Source organism: Nyctereutes procyonoides, unplaced genomic scaffold, assembly GCF_905146905.1.
Source record: "Nyctereutes procyonoides isolate TBG_1078 unplaced genomic scaffold, NYPRO_anot_genome, whole genome shotgun sequence".
Lineage (NCBI taxonomy): Eukaryota > Metazoa > Chordata > Mammalia > Carnivora > Canidae > Nyctereutes > Nyctereutes procyonoides.
This window is the reverse complement of record NW_026575122.1, coordinates 15,639,294-15,660,341: the sequence shown is the minus strand read 5'-3', so window position 1 is coordinate 15,660,341 and position 21,048 is coordinate 15,639,294. Positions and strand designations below refer to the sequence as shown.

General features: G+C 33.6%; 1 protein-coding gene across 7 annotated transcripts in view; it reads right to left on the bottom strand.

Annotated features, from left to right (window-relative positions):
• LRBA (LPS responsive beige-like anchor protein) overlaps positions 1-21,048 on the bottom strand; it is a 732,259-nt gene that overhangs the window by 275,489 nt on the left and 435,722 nt on the right. For 5 of the 7 annotated variants that reach the window (XM_055336397.1, XM_055336401.1, XM_055336398.1 and 2 more), the window contains exons 38-39: positions 10,306-10,466; positions 1,975-2,121 (exon numbers count right to left, since the gene is read on the bottom strand). In XM_055336397.1, the coding sequence (XP_055192372.1) occupies positions 1,975-2,121; positions 10,306-10,466 (308 nt within the window). The remainder of the gene's footprint in view (positions 1-1,974; positions 2,122-10,305; positions 10,467-21,048) is intronic. The other 2 variants (XM_055336402.1, XM_055336403.1) reach the window with 1 other exon arrangement.

Sequence of the window (21,048 nt, the reverse complement as noted above, 5' to 3'; positions counted from 1 at the left end):
TTAAATATTGTTCAATGCTTCCAAATCTAATATTAGTGTAGTTCAGGGACTCTGGGAGTAAACAGCTGGAGGGTGGGTTTCCAAGTGAATGAATTTTTATTGGAATAATCAAATCTCCACAGGGCTTATCAAAGAGACAAATCAGCCTGCTACTGAAAACAATAGATTCACTACAAATAGAACAGCATAAAGTATATTAATGCTAAACCTAAAATAAAGGACTAAAAATAATAATTGCATATATATATATTATAAATAAATAAATATATATATATATATATATATATATATATATATATATTTATGTAGAAAGACAAAGAGTAAGAATTTGAAATCCCATGCCAGTTCTTGACTGTACAAATCCTATAAGTGAAGAAAACAGCAAAAGAAGATTGGCACTTATAGTTCTGAATTAATATAGTGCCTATAAACATGGTACACCTATTCAGGTAATCAATGGGTGAATAAGTGTTTCAAAATTCAGATGAATCGACATTTCCATCGATTGTTAGAGGATGCTGGTCCTTAATCTCACATCAATCTTAATGTGTGCCAGTAGGACAATAGAAGGGATGCTCTGTGGAGATCAGAGCAGGTTTTGCCCTCTATTCCCAATGTACAAATACATTGTGTTTGCAGATGGGCAGCAGATAGCTGCAGAACAGCCATGATTTCCCAAAGCTCATCCCTATAAATGGATGAAATAAGCAGCTATGTGTTCTTTTGCTGTCTCCTTTGCCCTCTGTACATTAGCATGTAATCCTGAGAAGAAATAACATTTTTTCAATCACTCTCAGACATTCAATTACAGGGTAAGCAGACAGCTGCAGGAGCTAGGGCAGCCCAGGTCCTACAGAAGACCCCTGACAATTTCCACTTCATTTCTAACCCACACCACTTTATTAGTGTGGATTACTTCTTAATCCTATTGCCATTGTCAAGATTATATAATTAAACTCCCCTTTCACCTCTATTACTGTATGCATGTATTACTAGTAGCAAGAACAGAAGCAAAAAAAAAAAAAAAGGAGGAAATGGGTAAATAGATATGAAGGAAAATGCTAGAGAATCCTACTGTCTGCCTACTCTCTACACCCAGCCCCAAACCCTTAACAGTGTGCTCCAATTAATTTTATTTTACTTTCTAGAGAGGTTTATGGTCATCAGAGAAGATACCATCCTCTATTTTTGCTTTTCATTATAATTCACAGCATTATAATTCACAAGTTGCAATATATCAATAAATGAACAATTCCTGATGCCTTTTCTCTTAAATTAAAATTATCAAAATAGAAGATCGTATAATTTTCACCTACGGAAATTGTAGAATCCTTCACACTTTGCTCCTGGAGGGAGAGCCATAGGCATTAAAGAAAAAAGGCATTTAATGAATGACTAAAATTTCAGGCTAAACAAGAGAATTTTTCCCAAAAGGGAAGTAAAACTGAAAATCTGCAGAGTGCAAATCAAAATTCCTACATCAGGTAAAATATGTGGATCCTGTAAAAAGCCATAGCATTCTTGGAATGGATTTTTTTGAGAGAGCTAAATGGATATGCAGCATGTTCACTAAGACCTCTATATCAAAGCAAATAGCTCATCTGCCTCCAAGCTTTATTTACAAAACAATTGGCAAAATTTAAGTAAAATTTTGAGTATAAGTAATAGCTCTCATTTTACAGAGATTAGGTAACTCCCATGGGTGAAGCAATTTTGTTAATGCTGCTTTTAAACTTTTTTCCTGTATAGTGAAAATTATTCATAAAAGAAAAAGATGAGGAAGGTAAAGAAACGGAAAAGAATGGGGAAAAAAGGGGGGAAACAGTGTTGAAGATTAGGGTGAAAATGTTTGAAAGAACAATAACTGTAGGTGTATAAACTTGGTAGTCCTAGCGGTTACAGATGAGAAAGTAAGTAATTAGATGCTTATTAGCCCAGAGCTAGCTGAAATATCCACACAACCAGTGAATTTACCAGCGAGATTCTCTAAATCTTTCTCATCCACGGATGACAGAGTATCGTCGTCGCCTTCCAGGAGGATCTCGTTTTCTGAGTTCTGATTTCCTAAAGCCTGACTCTTGATGGACTGTTTTCCTTTAGCGAGGATATCTTCATCTGCAGCTGAAATGAAAAGGAAACAAAGCTGTCCATCAGCTCCGAGGAAGAGTACTTTGGCAGAGAGGCAGGGAAGTGAGGTAAGGATAGGTGGCCAAAGATGGTCAATCATTTTTACAGAGAGTCATCCACTGTGGGAAAGTGACTGGGATGGCACACATGTTCCTTCTGACAAACGTGATTCCCCAAGCCTAGTCTAATGTTACCTTGAACAAGCACCCTAATCCCATTAAATCTGACCCTTGCACCGCTCACCAAACCATTTATTTACTTACAGTTAGGGCAAGAGAGGGTTCAAAGGCAGCACATTTTGGGGAAATTAGCAGGAAAAATCAGAACCCAGTTTTGGAAACAATACCTACTTGATACTGAGAAATAAGAAAGGCTGGTCATTCCTGCAAATAATGATTACACTGACAAAATATTATGAGATGGTCGGAGAGCGTGGAAAGAAATTTAGACGTAAGAAGGGTCAGAGCTAAGAGGGATCCAAAGCCAATGAGGATATAAACCCAATACTGAAGCCACAGCTGACATCAAAAAAGCTGTAACTCCAATCCTCCCTCCTGCCTTCATGTTGCCCTTGCCCACATTTCACCCCACCTGGACCCCCACGTCAGCCTTTATATAAATATCCAAGAGTAAGACACTGTGGAAACTAAGTGGCGGCTCAAACACTACCTCCTCCATGTGTTTAAACTAAAAGGCTAAGACACCCGGGGGGCAAACATAACAGAAAGCTTGGGAGGAGAGGTGTCTGAGCAGTCCTATAGGGCCTGAACTGGAGCAGCCTGTGGGGAGCAGCAACACCAGACTCTCACCATTGTGACAAGGCAGTCAGAAAGGAGAGGAAAGAGGAAAACGATACACCAAATCTAGGAAACGAAGAAGCTCTGTGGAGCACCTACAGCCAACAACTGAATCAAAAAGAGGAGCAAAGGTGCAGCTGAATGGAGAAAACACTGAAACTCAAAATTCTGCCTTCAACTCCCTGTATTCCTCCCCAGGGTAACTCCCACTGCTTTGAGCAGCTTTCTCCTTCTGAAATACATAAAAACAGATACTAAATTCTGGATTGTAATTTTAAAAAAGTTATGTAAGGAAAAGTTTAGAATCTTTGCTGCACTACTGATATTCCCGGGTTTCCAGCTAGGGAAATCCAGGAGGCAAAGCACCTGATCCACCCAGGCAGTAGCTATTGATATGGAAATCAGATGGCTAGCAAGGCTTTTTGCTCCACTGCAGTTTCTGCCTAGGCAATAGGGCCCAAACCCAGAAAGGATACTGTCTGCAGTAACATGACTAATATTTATCTATATAATTTTTTCTAAATAAACTACATGTATGATATTGAATGTTTTGATGAATCAAAGCTTCATTGATTTTAATAGGTAGGATTATGGATAACAAAAGCAAAAGTTTATTTTTATCATATTTATTGTGAGTTCACAATGTATATCATTTATGTACAATACTAATGACGCTACTTTAAAATAGTGGGGATCCCTGGGTGGCGCAGCGGTTTGGTGCCTGCCTTTGGCCCAGGGCGCGATCCTGGAGACCCGGGATCGAATCCCACGTCGGGCTCCCGCATGGAGCCTGCTTCTCCCTCTGCCTGTGTCTCTGCGCCTCTCTCTCTCTCTGTGTGTGTGACTATCATAAATGAATAAAAAATTAAAAAAAAAAAAAATAAAAGAAAATAGTGGTTTCATATTAAGTAGGGAAGTCATGGGAAGAAACTCTCTATATTTAGCTTTAAATACCCTCCATGGGTAAATCAAATTTTATTTTCCTTCATACTCACAAATAACAAGCATAGTGTGAGAGTCTCAATAAACATTTTTTAAAAATTAAAAGTAACTAAAAATGCCTTTATTTTTTAAGCCACAAAGAAATATACCAAAAACCCCCTAATTTTTTGGAAAATAGCATTAAGTTGTTATATAATTGTTTATATTTCATATATTTGTATTTCCTTACTAATGAAATCAATAAACACTCGCCTGAACCCAAACAAGATGTTTTCCAGTTTACTATCAATGTTACTAAAAACAAATTGGTCACTGAGATAGACAAGAGAAATCACTATCTTCTAATTTTCTTATAAAGCAAATCATGATAAATTAACAATTGCCAATTAGATATTACTACAAAATCAATGCTACATTCTCTTTTTCTAGATTTGCAGTTCCTTCTTCAATGCATTAATAATATTACTAGCAATAATAATGCTAATACTAAAATAACACTTAACATGTGCCGGGGAATGTTCAAAACACTTTACTTATTTAATTCATAGAATTATCATAAACCCCTGCTAATTTCACCTTTTCAGATGGATAAACAGGCTCAGAGAGGCTATATAATTTGCCCAACACAACACAGCTAGTGAAAAGTAGAGTCAGGATTGAAATCCAAGCATCATGGTACCAGTATCTTAACCACTATACAAATATCAGTGTATACATAATTTATAAATTAGTTTAGTAATTCTTGTTTCTCATAGTTCCCTCTTTCAACTTAACCTTTAAAAAAAGATTAAGTGAAAATTATAATAAATATAAAAATATTAATTTCCAAACCTAAATTTGATAAGCATATGACAAACACATCAGAAAACAACCAAATCCAATATCTTGTTTATTACTATATGATTATTACCATACATGTCCTGAAGTACACGTAAACCAAGCTTACTTCGGGGGGTCAGGGGACAGGGAGGAAAAAAGCCCTCTAATCTGCAAACATTTACAAAAAATGAGAGTAGCCAAGTAGCAATATGCAGTGGTTTAAAATAACTCAGTAAATGAATTCATTCATTTAAATGACCACAAAATATAATTTGTTATCCCATCCAACTGGAACTTAAAATTTTTTTAATATGTTCTCATCATACTGACATATACTAAAACAAAATAACTTTTGAATTAAATAAAATTTTATGAAAAATTTTTGAAGCACTATAAGTCTACTATATGCATACAAACACCCACTTTAATTTATTTATTTACTTATTTTTACAAGCTCAGATTCTGGAATTGTTCAACCTCAACTGAAAAACCTCTTGTCATGGAAAATATGCAGCTTACTGATATTTAGAATGGTTTTCCTGTAATTAACTCCCCCTTGAGGATTTTAAGTTAGCAGCAGTAAAATTACCAACAGTACTCTAACACACACCACATGCGCTGGTGTTCAATTCTCAGTGGTCTAATAGCTCTCTGCTAAAGAACTTTTTTTTTTTTGTTTCAAAATTAGAACAAAACTATCCCAAGCATAAAATAAAAGATAATTATCATGTTTATATGTGCTGGGGAAAGTGTATTTTTAACTTCTGTTTGCCTTACTTCAATCAATCATTAAAACCAGTACCAACTGTTTTGATATTTTTTGTGAGTATATTCCACCCTAGTATGAAAAGTTTAATTGGATGAAGTTAGAATACACTTCTGGTTCCATTTCAAAGCTTAATTCAGATCTTTGCGGCTAATAAAATTATTACCAAACATGATAACTATTTAAATTTTCATTTCACTACTAACATTGCTTTCATGTAGTCTCACATTTTATTCTGGTTTAATATTTACCCTAACTTGATAACTAAACTGCAATTGTTACATAAAACTGGAGAAATCTGTCAAAAATGCTTTCTTTGAAACATGACTTAATTCACTGAAGCTAAGAGCAATGAGAGGGCTCAGAGAAAGACTGGTCCTCAAAATGTAAAGTTCAAGTTCTTTAGAGCTAGCCCTAGGCATGAGTTGATTTACCTATGCAATACAAACTAGCTAAGTAAAATTAAAACAAATAGAATACAGAAAACTATTCCACCTATGACATATAACCCCCTTTAAAAGGCCACTGTACCAGTGAAATAGAATCAACAATACTCCGTATTACAGTAAAAGAAGTTTATATATTAAGAATTAACCATTTAAAAAAATTACTACTGGAATAACAAAATGACCTTAAATGTAAAAAAAAAAAAAAAAGAATATGGGTATTCATTTAATGTGATTTGAAGTACCTATAACTGCTTATTCTGAACAAGACAATTAAGGAATATCTTATACACAACTACTATCCCAAACTTTATAGTTTATGCAATTTCCAAAGGGTTCCAAGTCAAGACAATTTACTCTAGAAACATTAGTGAAACTACAAAATCATCTAATTAGGAGATTAAGAGAACAAGCCAAGCTTATCTCCTAATGATCATGGGTTCCTCAAAAGTTTTAGTTACAGAACCTAATATATGTTGATCCTAAAAAGGAAGCAAAAGTATCTGACATTGTTGAAGTTATGAGAGAATGGTATGATTTCGGATCTTTATATGATCTGTCATCCCAAGAAAACCAGATGAGTTACTTGTATAATTTGATATGATTACAAGATACTTCTGAAACTATATTAATTTTTCCTTATATATTTCTTTTTTTTTAATGTTTTTAATTTTTATTTATTTATGATAGTCACACACACAGAGAGAGAGAGGCAGAGACATAGGCAGAGGGAGAAACAGGCTCCATGCACCGGGAGCCCGACGTGGGATTCGATCCCGGGTCTCCAGGATCGTGCCCTGGGCCAAAGGCAGGCGCCAAACCGCTGCGCCACCCAGGGATCCATAATTTTTCCTTATATATTTCTATTAGTGAAATATATTTCTATTATTTCATCTACAAAATGAAAATCCATTGAATTCAATAGGATTCTACTGCTAAATTGTTTTATTATTTGAATTAAAACCAATCTTTCCACCAACTTAAAACATTTTTTACACAGCTTTAGTTTAAATGTAAAGTTCTCATTATATTTAACAATGAATTCTAGAAGACTGTATAGCATTTCAATACGAAAATCTTGATTAGTCAGTTAACCTGGGCTTTAGTCCAATATCTACCAAGAATTATGTGGCTTTTTGTTTCCTCAGTTTCCTTATATATAAAGAATAAAGTTAGAATAGACTAGCCTTTGGTTCTTTCCAGATCTAAAATGCTCTGATAATAAATAACTGACAAACTGGCCCCTGTGCATTAGGAGAATGTTACAAATCATTACAACTAATTTCTAATAAATTTTAAACTATAAAATGCAAGAAAATGCCCTCAAGAATCAAGTACCCACCTTTGCTTGCTGCTAATTTCCATAAAGAATATTTGATAATAAAAGGAAGTATTAATTTTAATTTAAAAATATGACTTAGTTTCTGCAAAGTTAAAGAAATCTCCCATTACAAAATGACTTTTATAAATAACCACTTTGGAGGGTCTCTCTTTGAAAAATTACCTAAGGCCCTTTTCCCCAAGCAAGTTAATGTGAACTTGGGAAGGGCAATTAAATTGTCAGAATTAAAAAATTTGTTTTTAACTAGAAGGTAGCCAGAAGTAGAGTCATGGGGCTAGTATCGATTGCCCGAACAGAGAACATCACTCTTTAGGTATTTACTCTGCCACCTTTACACCAGAGGCTTTCCTTCAAATCAAATCAATCTATAAAAAAGATGGCTCTTACTACTAAAATACATAACTAATCTCCAACGGCATTTCTATTTAGATGTTTCCCTTTGATAACAATAACATAGTTCATGATGTTTTAAGATTCTGCATTAAACAACATCCAGTCTCTTTAGTTAAATCAATTATAAATAAAGGTGAGAAGTCTTGAAAACAACCTAAAACTGACACTCTATCCTCAGTAATATCTATTTTAAATATTCAAATTCAACACTGAAGCATAGTATTTATTTATCCATGCTAAATTCTGTAATTTCAACTGTTTCTTGATCACATTAACTGTTTTGTTTTGCTAACTTGATTTTTAATGCTTATTTTCATTAGCTTATTTATTGTTATTAAGTCAAGGCTAAAGAACAAGAATTTCATAATTAACACAAAATTAAAATTGAGTGTCAACTACAAGATACTTTAATAAAATACTAAAAAATTAAGTTCTTGGCTTATATAATGAATTAGCATAAATTATGCTGACATGAAACTATACCATTGTATAATCTACATGCTGTGTTTGTAAATTGTCTAATAATTATTATTTAAAATTAAAAGTATATACAAAATATGACAAAAGACTTGTATATTTTATCAAAAAGATGTTATACTAAATAGGACATATCTCCTTAATTGGCAGATCACTGAAGCAGCTTCTACACATTTAGTTTTTTAAAAAATACATTTCAAGTTTAAATTTTTGTTTTTAATCTTTTGAAGTATTTTAAATACTAATCATTGTAAGATTCATGTAGAATATTGTCAAATAAGATGGAATTACATAAAATGCTTAATTTTACTTCTCTAAATGTAATAAATTAATATTATATTAACCTTTCAATTAGTATTTAGAGTAATTAGAGTGAAATCTGCTTTCATGCAGGATTAGAAAAAAATCTTAAATGACAGTAAGCATTGCTAATAAATATTTTTTGGCCAGCTTCTTAGCGTTAAAAAAGTTCAAATAAAAAAAAAAGTTCACATATTATTTTAAAAGGCAGTTTAATAATAGTAAAATCCAAATTTATTCATTATGAAAACTTCTGCAATTCCCAAAATGGTTGCATGTATTATTTTTGATAAAGATGGATGTTAATAAGCTGTATATTACATCTATACAACAAATTTTAAATCCAGTTACTAATGATTCTTTCGAATAAAAAATGTATGCCTATGTAGAATTTTAGAAAACAAGTCTCCCTCTCAAGGTATAAAAAAGGAAAAATTTTCATGAAAACATTTTTATTGTCACTGACAGACTTTAGGCTTCACAACTCAATGTTAAATGACAGTTTAGAAGACAGAAAGATACTTATTAAATTTTAAGTGCACACGGTAGCATCTGTTTCACTGAAAAGTATAAAACTGCAAAATTAAGCTGATTTTTTTCAATGTAAAAATCATTAGCCAAAAGGGGGTAAAAAAGAAAGGAGAAAATAAATATAATTCTAGAATCTATAGCACCACATAAAAAGCACATGAACCCTAAAAGCAAAAGTGGCCTAATTAATTCTACATCTTATTTCTCCTTCCCCACCTCCTGTAGTTGAAGATGTAGGGCCCTCAGACTATTATTGCTTTTAGATCACTTTGTTATTGACTATTCTCTGTATGATCATTTATTTTAAAGGACTGATGTCACATTTGGTGTTATATCTGATGACATATTGTGGACATTTTCTTCCAGAAATGGCTCTTTAAGGCTGAGTGCAAGAGGTTAAGCTGCCTGACTGAGGCCAAACCTAAGATCACAGACTTTTAATCTAAATTCCTAATATCCTTACTGAACGTAATTTAACAATTATTTTGTATACTACATACTATCATTTAACCATAAACTGCTGCATGTTAAACCAATACCTTGAAAAAAGGGAATTAAAACTATTTATCTTATTAAAAATAACCAATTTATATTTTATAAAATCAAGATTATTTTAATGTAGAAAGGAGCTTTTCCCCCTAAATAATCGATGTATCTTAAATGGCTTTCAAAAGTTAAAAAATATTAAGTGAAACCCTCTGATCAAAGAGAATATATTATTAAATCCAAAGGACTTTTTCAGTTTTCTCCAATTTGCTCATCAGGCTTCTGTCTAATCTGAATCATAGTGATACGCATTATATCAAAAAAAGGGGAAAATGTTTTGTTAAGCTCTGATAACAGGATGATGCAGAACAGGAACATATGAAAATAATGTCTATTCTCTTTTTCCAGGAGCCATCTATCACAACCAACTACAAATCAAGGCTCAGAAAGTATCTAGGCACTTGGACATTTATTACCATCTCTCCCACTTCATAATCTCATGCTAAAGTACCATAGTTGAGGGAAAATCATATACCCACAACAGAACCTAGGAACCTATTTGGTTTGTAAATGCTGTCTTTCTGATATTCATGGATTTAAGGCAGGCGTCCTGGATTAATTTACTCAAAGCTGAATGTGTCACTTAAAAAAAGAAATATTTTATCTTCCCACTCTGAAACAAAGGGTCTATGTTAAGTAAGTTTTGCATGTGTAACATAATAAATAAATATACTTGACATCATAATTTAATAGGACCTTTCGCTGACTATAAAAAATTTAACTTCTCTTTCTGGGGTGAATAACTATGAAATGTAGTATGGACCATTTTACAGTGCCTTGTAATAATGAAGTTATGCTCTTCATTACCAAGTACTGTACCTGCTGCTATTGGCAAGGAGTGGTTTATACACTGACCATGTTCCACGGCTGTTTTTAGTGTCGCTTCAGGATGTGTCGATCCTAGAGGGTTACGCACAAATCGTCGCCGGCGCCGCAAGTCATCTTCCCAGTAGTCAAGGCGCCAGAACTCATGAGGACGACTACAATGAAACAGAGAAGCCACATATGTTAGCAATTATCAAACAGCGTGGTAGCACTGAATTTCTGCATAAAGCTCTCCTTGTTTGCTCTGCCTTTTTTTCCCCCTCCCCTTCCTCTTAATTCTCCCTCCACCTCACACTCCCCTTTTCTGCAATCTTTAACTTAGGTATGTCCTTGAAAATAACAATATCACCTTGCAGTCTAAGGAACTCCTTTTCCTTTTTCTTGGAAGGTGAAATGAGCACTAAATACATCATTTTAAAATGAATTGCTGACAGTGTGATCAGTTTCCCCACACTCTAGTGGCATGTGCTCTGATTTCAGCCTCATTTCAGCCTCAGCAGGGCACCTTTCTCTGTGGCTGCATTTATAAACCAGAATAGGGAAAAGGCTATTATAAATATGGTATAGCATTACCTATATTAATCAAAGTCTGTCCCCCTTCATTTTTCTTCCTAATTTGTGCCTTTTTGCACAAGGTCAGTAAATCATACCATGAATTCTTGGTCCAGAAAGTGTTAACTTTAATGAATATCTCAGTTACATGGTTATGTATGTGATAATAAAATATTACTCTGTTTAGATGTGCAGGAATTTAATTAAAATAATCTCTTAAAATATTCATTACATTTAGCCCCTGAGGCTTAGAACAACACAAGAAAATGCATTTCTTTTCCATTTACTGTTTTTAAATAAACCATTCCTATAGAGTGAAATAGCAATCTATTTTCAAGCAAATCAGATTGGATTTCTGTTTTATGTAGCCTGTTTTTATATTTAATTAAAAACTACATGCTATATGATGTGCAATAATTGCTATATCAAAAGCATACTTTTGGAAATGTATTTTTTAAAGGGTTCTACTATATTTTCCCCAATTATGCAGATCTTTTATATGGTAATATATAAATGTCAACTTTCTCTCCTATTAACTAATCATAATCTAGCATGCTGGAAAATATTTTATAAGAAAAACACTAATATGAAGTTTTTTCAGTTACATTAAAAAAAAACCCTGCAGAATACATGTATTCACTAAAGATACACAGCATGAAAGCTTGTAAGCTTTAATAACAAAAAAATTTGTAATCAAAACTTCTGTAAGGAATGACTAATGCAAAACTAAAGTGCACTTGTATTTCATGAGCTAATAAAATTGTACCTGTCAGCTTTGACATATTAGTCTTGACCAATTGACAGTTCCAAAATACCCACTTAAAAGTTACTCTTATTTTGATGTTTCAGAGATGCTACCTTTAGAAATTCAAAATAATTTGTAAATAAGTACTTTATTAATTAAAAATTATCTCAGACTAAAAAAAATTATCTCAGACTAATAAAAGCATAAACAACTAACAGTACATTATTTGAAGAAAATTATTTTTAGAAAAATAACAGCAATCCAATTTTTTTTTTCTGAGAAAGCTGGGGACACAATGAGAGCATCAAAAATTTCCTTTGTTGATTCTGACCATGCAAAAAGGAGATACAATGTAACCAAAATGGAATACAAAAAAGGTATAAGAATTGCAGTCCTCAAAGAGAAAGATTAAAAGCTCTTTTAATTCTTCTTTCTTATTTTGCTCTCTACATTTTAAATGGTAATTATTATAATACCATTTAAAAATAACTAAGAAGCACCTACAGTGTACACATAGAAGGAAAACACAACAGTTGTTTGAACTCAATTAATAAAATAAAATTCTCCTTAGGTGAAAGGCAAAAAGACGGTACACAGATGGCTACGTGTATGGCTTTGATAGTCATGGAGCTTGGATAGGCACTCCATCATTCTGCCTACCTACATTTATCTGTTAAAATTATTATCAAATATCAGCCAGGATGCAGTCGTGAATCACAGGCTGCTCCTCGTCTTCAGGGGAATGATACAATGAGGGGTCTATTCATCAGTGCGGCAATCGGCACAAGTAATTAGTTCCCTAGACTGAGATCTCCTACAAAGCCTGTTTCAGTCAGCACCACAAACATATGACGATGTAAAGCTAATGAAAGCTGCTAAAATTTGTTAACCTTTTCTGCCATCAATCCTTCTAATATTCTATGCTTCAGTATTATGCAAAGGTGGTGAATTATTAATTTGTCATTCATCCATCCTTCTGAATTTTGAGTCAAATTAAATGATGTCATTTTTCTTGATAACAATTAAAAGTATAAGAGATGTTAAGCTCCTATTATAAAATTATTACTAAATTAGGTAACAATACATTCTAGTATAATGCATGAGGGTGAAGTCAAATCCAACAGCTATTAAAGCATGTGTGTGATATTTTTTGTCATATAGTAGAAAAAACAGAATTATAACATCATTCACAAATTAACAAGTAAACCAAAGACAATATGTATAAGAATAATAACTAAAATTAGGAAGAAATATAACTATCATATTTATTTTTGTGCTCTTTGATACTAACCAAAAATGTTCATAATAGGTGACCTTTGGCTGACACAAAGGTACCAATGTATCAGGAACTGAGAATTTGTTCATACAGTAGAAAAAAATTTAAGGTAAGTTTCATCTTCATATCTAAATGTAATACCAAAATTTTTTAAAATACTTAGATACAGTCCAAAAAAAAATAAAGAACTTTATACCTCAGCATGATAATGTTTACAATATCCTGAAGCTTTATCTCACACTACCTTTCTCAATACAAATAGTCTGCCTCCTCTAAACAATTTAAAATAACCTGAAGATAAAGCAAAAATTACTTATTTCAGAACACAGATCTAGAATGTGTTACAAAAATCATCCTAGAGCCCCAAAATTTCAATACATTTTCTTGAGAGTCTTTCCATTATAAAGCACCACTCCAGGTGATATAGGATACAAACCCTCAAGGAACTTACTCATAATGGAGTAGCTATTAGCCTTATCTGGAAAAAAATTGCATTTATTATCCAATTTCTGATGCTGAGAGTAATACAGATTCTTCAGGAAAAAAAGTCATACTTACTTTTTTTCGATAAGGGTAATCACAGGCATATTTAAAGTCATTTACATAGAAATAGATCTAGGCTTAAATATTCAGAGTTTTATCCCCCAATCCTGCTCCCTCCAATAATATAATATTAAGTTTCATCACTGAAAAAATGAGGCTTGCTTTGTCATTTTAGAACAGTATTGGAAAGGGGGAATGTATAGGTTTCAATCACCAACTTACTATAAGTTTTGATCATTTACATAAAGATTTCAGTCTCTTTTTTTTTAAGATTTTATTTATTTATTCAGGAGAGACACACAAAGAGAGAGGAGGGAGGCAGAGACATAGATAGAGGGAGAAGCAGGCTCCATACAGGGAGCCCGATGTGGGACTTGATCCTGGGGCTGCAGGATCACGTCATGAGCCAAAGCCCAATGGCTGAGTCACCCAGGTGTCCCAAGACTTCACTCTCATTTAAGCAATAATTCCACCCCTTCCTAAAAGCCCTTTGTAGGGGAAAACAGGATAAGAAGTTGGCAAATTTGGTATAATCAAGCCAAGTGTCTTCCCAGAAGGTCATAAACTGCCTAAATAAGTTACTGTATATTTTTTGGTGTTATCACCAATGATATAGATGGAAAAATTTTAAAAACTTGAAGTATGGGGAAACCAACTGTTGATCAAATACAAGCATGGGTAAGATGAGAAACTATGTATTCTGAGAATTTACAAAGATACATATATATATGGATCACTGTATACCTTTATACATATGCACCGATCTAAAAAAATGTATTATTATGATACCACGTCACAAGCTTAGCCTATATCCATTTATACTAATAATTAAAACAAAGATTCCCCAAAAGTAATCAAATTAAGGATGTGGGGCTAGGTCACATAACATCTAGAAATAAAGCCTTCTGTATAAAGGTGCTATAGTTAGGTCCCCTATTAGCACACGCTCCAAGTACTAAAATCTTTAATAGAAATACACGTATTTGAAAAGTTGTGGATGACATGAAAATCAAATGTTCTAACTTTTCTTTCTAATGATTTCCCCCAATTTTTTAACCTAATTTCAAAGTCTGAGATTAAATTTACAATAAAAGTATAATTGTCTTTTTTTTTTAAGATTTTGTTTATTTATTCATTGAGACACAGGAAGAGAGAGAGAGGCAGAGACACAGACAGAGGGAGAAGCAGGCTCCATGCAGGAAGCCTGATGTGGGACTCGATCCTGGGTCTCCAGGATCACACCCCAGGCTGCAGGCGGCGCTAACCGCTGCGCCACCGGGGCTGCCCAATTATAAGTGTGAGTCATCAGATTATTTTTATACTTAAAAAAACCCTTCACATGTGTTCGTATACACATACTTTTAGCATATCATTAAAATCTACATAAAAATATAAAAAACAATGTCATTTTAATATACAGAATATGTATTTTGTTCTACAAGAACAGAATCAGATTGTTGAAGTATATCTTACAGAGAAATACAACTCAAGCATTCATAGGTAGTCTATTAATTCCCTTTCTGAGCTCCAATGTGATTAGTGATCTGATGAAGGAAAACAAATAAGTATGACCCAAATGAGAATCAGATGGAAAAGATAGAAGTAAAAGAGAGAACCAATAACTAAGGTATGATACACTTTCTTCCTCTAATAAATGGCTCAATTATAAATAACCTATTATTTTTCACATGTAAATTATAAGACTTCGAGTTCAGGGTGTTTTTTTTTTTTTTGGTTTTGTTTTGTTTTGTTTTGTTTTGTAAAGTATAACTTTTCATGGGTGGGGATGGCTCCACCATCAATTACATCAATAACAATGTACAAATGGGTGAATATTGCAACAGAATCCTAAAATATTTCTAATAACGATGACTTATTCACCTTGAGCAGATGTTAGGAATACGAGGATTATTAAGATATTCTCCTGGCCTCATGGGGAAGACAGATGTGAAAGTAAATGAGAATTCCAAAAAACTGGGTGCAATAGAGCAGAGCTCTATTAAATGGCTACTAAACTGCACAACTCCAGGGGGCAGTGATTGCATCAAAATTTGTATAAATGGCACTCCTGGATTTGTGCAATGCTCATTTTGGTTTTCTATATGAACACCCTTCAGAATGATAGGGTGCTATAAGAGCAGCTTATGTTTTTCCTGCTCCATACTATGCTCAGGCTCCTTTCTTTTTTTCTTTTTTTTTTTATCCAAGTTTAGACAAGGAAACTGCTTAAAGAATTTTATTTGTGGGGATCCCTGGGTTGCTCAGCAGTTTAGTGCCTGCCTTTGGGCCAGGGCGTGATCCTGGAGTCCCGAGTCGGGCTCCCGGCATGGAGCCTGTTTCTCCCTTCCCCCCCACCCTCTCTCATAAATAAATAAATAAATAAATCTTTAAAAAAAAAAGAATTTTATTTGTGAGTAAAACATGTTACAGTGAAGGACGCAGGACCCGTCCTCCCAAGCCTGTGTCCATATATGCGACTGAACTTCATGTTGTGATACAAAGAGTTCAAATAAACTACAAAAGTGAAATATAAGTCATTGCATATGTGGGACAAAAGGAAGGGCTATAGTCCGTGGTTAACTGGAGGACAGGGTGAGGTCAGGCTCCTTTCTTTCTTTCCCAGAGTTAACATTGGGGAAAGAGAACAGAATAAGGCCCTTTCGATGCTATCAGTAGCAGAAAAGGTATTTAGACCAGGACTAATAAGCACATTGTCAAAAAGTCAAAAAACAGACAAAACTGAATACACAGAATAAAGCAATCAAGGACAAAAGGAAAACATTAGTATTTATTTCCCTGAAGTCATTAAGTTCATATTGATTTATTAAAGTAGATGACTTTTTATATTATTCTATTAAAGTAAAATAGTGTTAATTATTAAAAGCAGTGGTAGCTACATATGTATTCCAATTATCCCATAACCTAAAGCTGACACTTATTCAAATTAGTCAGATATATTCTTTGTCTGCCATCTTACCGTTGTGTCATTTTAATGTAACTTGGGTCTGTATCAATAAAAGAATGCTAGTTTTAAAAAGAATAACTGTCACAATGCAATTATATTAGAAAAATTTCCCATTTTCCATCTAACCCACTTCTTGTGACAATACCTGATAAATCTTGATAGCCTTAACAAAAGTCAGCAATAAATTCTTCTGGCTACAGAAAAGTTCTAAATCTTACACAATTTTAGTACTTCATATCTTGTTCTAAAATTTTTATATTACCTGTTTTTAAAATTCCTATAACTGGTTTACTTTCATTTTTATATTTTTAGATTAAAAATTCGTGCTAGATATTAGCTACAAGTTAAACAAATGGTAACCTCTAAAAAGGAGTAAACATTTTTAGTGTACTGTCAGCTAGAAGATGAAAGTGCTTAAGTTCTAGAAGGGTTTCACTTTCTGCATAAATCTTGGTGAAATAATGTTCAGGTACTATAGGGCATCATACAATATAAAAGAATGCTTTATCTCACAAACTGAAATCCACTGTGCCGTCATGCAGATAGACAGAAAGAATATTACCTAAAACCAAGAACCAACTATAAATCAAATGGCAGTGATCTATGCACTGTGCTGTCTTAATGAAAAGAAAAGGAAAAACAAAATACACAAAAAAACTTTTCAACTACTTGGATCAAAAAGGAGACACCTTCTAAAGCAGAATTATTTCTTTATTGAGCCTCATATAGAGATTTGATATTGTATAGAGTCACTAGAGAATTGCATATACTATTTAATTATGGAAAATTATATTTTATGTAATTATGAATTTCTGCATGGTACTATTCAATGTATTATATTCTTTTAGCTTTTATAAACATTTAGACACTCATATTCAATTAGTTATTTAGAATAATTTACAAAAACATAATACTGCAACAAGGTCAATCAATTCTTTAAGAAAAAATCCCACACTTTTCCTGGCTGCTGTTAGCCTATTAGTCATTTCTTTATTCACTTAGCATTTTTAAGCAGGAAGCACAGTTATAAGAAAATAAAAATCTAGTGTAAATTATACTACAAATTAAAACTCTAACAAGGGATCCTTGGGTGGCGCAGTGGTTTGGCGCCTGCCTTTGGCCCAGGGCGCGATCCTGGAGACCCGGGATCGAATCCCACGTCGGGCTCCCGGTGCGTGGAGCCTGCTTCTCCCTCTGCCTGTGTCTCTGCCCCTCTCTCTCTCTCTCTCTCTCTCTCTGTGTGTGTGACTATCATAAATAAATAAAAATTAAAAAATAAAAAATAAAAATAAAACTCTAACAAAATATAAATGAAAAAAAAAACTTAAAAAAAAAACTTTAAATAAATGATGTTGTTTAATACTAGAAGCCCTAAAACTCACCTCATACTATTTAGACAAATCTGATCTATTTTCCCCAAAAATCTGATTTAAAAAAATAGTAATTCACCAAACATCTATTTAGTGCCAACTATACACCATCCTTGGTACATCCATATGAATAATGGTTTTATAATTTTTTATGTTATAACCAAAACACTAAAATTATCAAATATCAAAAACAATACAACTATAATATAGAAAAAAAATATTGCATTTGGCTACTCTGTGCTAGACATCATGCTCTTTTATACACATTACCAAACTTCATAGGAGCCCTGCCAAAATAGTTATTTTCACCTTAAAGATGAAGACACAAAGTCTTGCCCATCAGTAGTACTAAGCCTATGAACTTCAAAGCCACTGTGCTTTTCACATGACATTTCCTCTAGAAATGCAGTGGATACTATTTAGTTATGATCAAAGTACTAATTAACCCTGCCCGGGAGGATTATTTCATGAAAGTTTTAATGAGAAATTATTTTGTAAGTTCCATGAAGACAAGAGTTTGTGTCTATCTAATTCACTGACCAAACACAGTAACTGAAACGAAGCAGGCACTTAATAACCAATTAAATAACAAGCTGACTTTTTAAAAGAATTTAAATGATAAACGGGAGTCTGCTGGACAAAATGGAAAGGACATTCGAAGCAGAAGAAAGAGCACAGACAATGGCATAAAGACATTAAAAGGCACCCTTATCTTACAAAGTTTGGGTAACAAAGGTCATTTCAAGGCAGCCTCAGAGTGGCAAAAGCTAAGGTAGGAAACATAGGTTTAGAACCAGATTTCAAAAGGCCTTGTATAATTAACCAAAGTAGTTATCTTTACATCTTATAGTCAACAAGTTTTCTCAATAGAGGACTAATATGATCAGCCTTTTAGGTTACATGGCAACAATATAAAAAAAAGGCAGGGGGGATAGAGCCTAAGGCTAAGATTCAAGAAACCTCTCTAAAGTGGGATAGGGGGATCCCTGGGTGGCTCAGGGGTTTGGCGCCTGCCTTTAGCCCAGGGCGCGATCCTGGAGACCCGGAATCGAATCCCACATTGGGCTCCCGGTGCATGGAGCCTGCTTCTCCCTCTGCCTGTGTCTCTGCACCCCCCCTCTCTGTGTGACTGTCATAAATAAATAAAAATTAAAAAAAATAAATAAAAATAAAGTGGGATAGGTAAGATTTGGTGAGACATTTAATATGGAAGGGTGAGGAAAAAGGAGATAATGAGAACAAAATTAAGGCTTGTGACAAAGGAGCCGTGAGGGGATAAAGATGCTATTTAACTGAAACGACACAGGTTAAGTAGGTGTGGTTGGGAGAATAACCATGTCCTGGACACCTAATAATATCTGCGCAGGTATGTCTAAGTAATCACTTTAACTTGAGGATTCAAAAAAGCAGTCTGGGCTAGAGATATGAAATTGGAAGACTGATCAGTGTTGGGAGTTGAGGAATTTAGATATTTATCTAACAAAAATTTACTGAGTGTTCAGTATAAGCTAGGTATGTGCTAGATCCAGAAAAAATTATAATGAAAAGACAGGAAAAAAATGAAAAGGAAATTTAGGAAATTCCAATATTTAAAACATTGCAGAAGAAGAAGTACCACTGAAACAGAAAAAAGTGTTCCTTACAATCAGTAAGATAATAAGGAAACCAAAATAGCATGGTGCCAAAAAAGACAAAGAAGCAAAGCCTCTTCAAAGCATTAAGTGGGCAGCAGACTAAATTCTGCATAAAAAAGTTTAGAAGGGTGGGGTGACTGGCTGGCTCAGTCAGTGGATGCAACTCTTGATGCCTGGGTTGGGAGTTCAAGCCCCATGTTTGGTGTAGAAATTACCTAAAAATAAAATCTTAAAAAAAATTGCTTAGAAGGATGAAGAGTGAAGGAAAGCTTTAATTTTTTTTTTTTTGCGTGTTAAGCTATATAATTTATATGCTATAAAGTTCACCTGCTTAAAGTGTACAATTCAACAGTTTTTAGTATAGTTGTGCAACTGTTACCATAATCTAATTTTAGAATATGTTTATTTTTCCCCAAAGAAATCCCAAACCCCATAACAGTTATTTCCCATTTTCCCTTCCATGAGAATAGACATGTAGACAATTTCACAGTATGCAGGGCAGAAGGTAGGTGAACGTGTTCACTCTGGCTTGGATCTTAAATCTGGACCAGTTTTAAAAAGAGACAAATTTTGATTGGTAAAAGGCATTTTTATTCATATTGGAACTATTTGGTGAGCCTAAGATCTATAAGAATACATAATTTTTAAAAAAACATTTCCTGTTATCTCTAAAGTACCAAAGAACTGAATTAACCTTTTTTGTTTTTTAAAGATTTTATTTATTTATTTGAGAGAGAAATAGGGAGAGAACAAGCAAGAGACGGGGGAAGCAGAGGGGGAGGAAGAGGGACAAGCAAGCTTCCTGCACAGCATGGAGCCTGACACAGGCCTCCATCTCAGGACCCCAAGGATCATGACCTGATCCAAAACCAAGAGTCAGATGCTCAACCAACTGAGCCATCCAGGCACCCCAGAACTGAGTTTACCTTTTAAGAGAGACTCCTTAAAATAATCATATTTATATTTAATTCATACTATAAGATACATAATAGCTAAAGTTTTACAGTTATTTATATTAAAGACCAATAATCTTTATAATTTCTGGATAGGATAAAAAGATACCTTGGCTTCATTTATTGTAAGGGACTTAAAATTAATCACCTTAGTTCTCTCATATACCAGATCTATGACCTCTACATAAATCATTTATCATCTTTGGGCTTCTACTGCCTTACATAAAATAATTTTAACTTGTTTAGCCCACTTTATAGGGCTGTAGTGAGGAATCAAAAGAAATGGGAGTATGTGAAATTGCTTCAACAGTAAAATGCTATATAAATGTATGTTTTTTAGTTAATAATGAAGTGTGCCTACTTCTATATGCCACTACTTGGATAAAAGCACCTGCTTAAAGTGCTATTACCAGTGACTTAAAACATTATTTAAAAATAAAAATATAAGCAAGCACTGATTACAATGCCCTTAAACAGCCTCTGATAATAATTAGCTCCAAGCCCCTGACAATGATTAGCTTTCTTACTTTAAAGTTTTCCCTATGCTGGACATTTTATAAAAATTGAATAAAAAAAAAAAAACTGAATCATACAATATGTAGAATTTTGTGATTGGCTTCTGTCACTTAAAATGTTTTTGAGGTTCATCCATGTTGTGGCATGTATTAGTACTTCACTCACAATGCATTTTGTTTATCC